Source organism: Glossina fuscipes, unplaced genomic scaffold, assembly GCF_014805625.2.
Source record: "Glossina fuscipes isolate IAEA_lab_2018 unplaced genomic scaffold, Yale_Gfus_2 1, whole genome shotgun sequence".
Lineage (NCBI taxonomy): Eukaryota > Metazoa > Arthropoda > Insecta > Diptera > Glossinidae > Glossina > Glossina fuscipes.
The window spans coordinates 3,571,084-3,573,392 of NW_023998415.1; the positions used below are offsets into that span (position 1 = coordinate 3,571,084).

Consider the following 2,309-nt stretch of genomic DNA (forward strand, 5'->3'; position numbering starts at 1 on the left):
TATATATATATATATATGCATATATAGTGGAATTTGAATTTGAGGAATTGAAAATTTAGACTGTTTTAGAACATAAACAATTCAATGAACTGAAAAGTATTCCGGACATGACGTTTCACTCCTGCAATGTTCTTTAAGAAAATATGTAGCCATTCAAATTTTAGTTGTATGTAGTGGACGCTTGCGGATTGGGGGTACGTTAAACATGGCTTTATCGGATTTTTGTTTGTGAACAAGTGTTTCTTAGCGAAAGCAGCCCGGTTTGTTGTGCATTTTTATTGTTGAAAACCATTTCAAGTAAAGCAAAAAAACGACTTACATTCTGGAGGCTCTTAGAATGTACTGCACTGCATGGAAATCCGGGAATATAATGCTGGTAATGGCGACTCATGTCTGCACTGCGCAAATACGTTTGCGAACAACAGCTTACTTCTTGGGACAACTTTTGAAATACGAATCAAAACGCAAACTGCTCGGTTTTCAAATATGAATTTTTGCGACCTAATTTAGGTTCTGCCAAACCCCTAGCCCAGGCTGTATTATTTCCAAATTTATTAGTACTTCCACAGAACTTCTTTTTTTAACACATATCCCAGGAGAAGGTGAGTTCGAAAATAAAATTTCTTAAAAAATGTAAAATTTTTCAAGTTCCAAGTTATTGGAAAAAACCAATACCACAAGAAGGAACAGCAATTCAATATTCTTAACTCCATTAATTCCATTAACGAAAAAACTAATTGCCGTACGCAAAGCTTGAGGGAATCGCCCGACAGCATCTTCTTCAAGTTTTCATATAGACACCAGGCAGTAAAGGCGGTCTTAGCGACCTATGCCTCACATATAAAAAAAAAGAAGTAATTTAATTCAATTTTATTATAGAGAAAGATGTACACGAAAGAAAACATTCCTTTGTATTTTATATGACGTATAGTTTTTAGAGCGTTCGCGCCAGTTCCTTTATGTACTAGTTCGTAAAAACTTTTTTATCTTCTACCTGATGATCTTCCTCTACCGCGGCTACGAGGTCCACCACGTCCGCGGGTTCCCCTACCTCTTCCTCTAGTTCCGACTCGACTGGTATCTTTCTTTTTGGATTTGGATTTCGGAGTATCATCAATAAGTAGCGTTTCCAACGGTAAACTATCTGGTAAAATGAAGTATCTTATATTATTTCCCCTTATGCTAAGGGTCTCCAGTTGCACTGGATCTCTATTTTTTATGGTCATCTTTACGGATTTCAGATGAGTGTTCATAGCAATGTCTACTCCAGTGATTGTTCCATGAATTTGAGTTCCATTTTTAAGTTCAATGGTAACAGTTTCATGACTAAGCTTCATTAAGAATCTAAAATAAGAATAATAATAAGTATAGGAGCATATAATAACAAGCCAGATTTTATTACACAAATTTTTCCCAAAACACTTGTGTATATATGTACTTAATTCGGAACCTTGGATAAGCTGCTACAAATTGTAACAGCTTTTGACGTTTTATAGATTTTAGACGTGGAAAATACAATTGGGAAACTTTCACTTCAATTGCTAAATAAATGAATTTGTTCCGCGTACACCGGCATGCATTGATATTATTGCAAAAAAACACCAATTAGCTTACATTCAATTTAACCAAAATTAGTAAACTTTTCTATAAAGGACAATAATTTTCAAGGGATTTAAAGGATGAGTGTATGAATGTATTTTTCAAGTAGCAATTAGACAAATTATATTTCAAAATTTTTATTGACAATTTATGCTTTAAACATACATTTGTAAAGTCTTTGAGAGCCCCAAACAAAGCAATCTTCGCGGGTATTTCTAAATACACAATAATTTTATTATGCTGAAGACATAAGACATTTAAAATAAAGTAAATCTTAACATATAAAACTTAAATTACCTCACAAGCTTCATTTTAATTTTACAAAAATTAAGCGCTTCCAGAAAAATCGGTACTGCAATGCAAATTATTATGCCAGTAAATGTGAGCCGGCCTGTAGTATTGCCATCATTAGAAATTTTAATTAATATTTTAGAAATCACAGTAGTCGCTGTATATTGCGCCTTCGAAGCAACGAAATACAGTTCTACTGAAAATCGATAGTAAAGCTTTCAGCAGATATCTTCTATAAAAGTTCTCAAAGTTTTTTAGGTATATACTTTATTGGCTCTACTCTATATCAAATTTTTTAAGGAAAATTCTTGTACATGAAACAATAAACAAGTGAAAACTCTGAAGCAAAAAGAAAAATGAGTACATTTCTTTGTCTCAAGCGAATGAAACAAAAGGGCCAAATAGACTTGTTTTCGCGT

General features: G+C 33.3%; 1 protein-coding gene across 1 annotated transcript; it reads right to left on the minus strand.

Annotated features, from left to right (window-relative positions):
• Window positions 1-59: 59 nt before the first annotated feature.
• Window positions 60-1,998, minus strand: LOC119631894 (probable small nuclear ribonucleoprotein Sm D1). Its single transcript, XM_038024455.1, has 2 exons — window positions 1,897-1,998; window positions 60-1,344 (listed from the first exon to the last, which is right to left on the minus strand). Exons 1-2 carry the CDS (start codon window positions 1,908-1,910, stop codon window positions 984-986), a joined length of 375 nt encoding a protein of 124 aa, XP_037880383.1. The 5' UTR covers window positions 1,911-1,998; the 3' UTR covers window positions 60-983.
• Window positions 1,999-2,309: the final 311 nt, after the last annotated feature.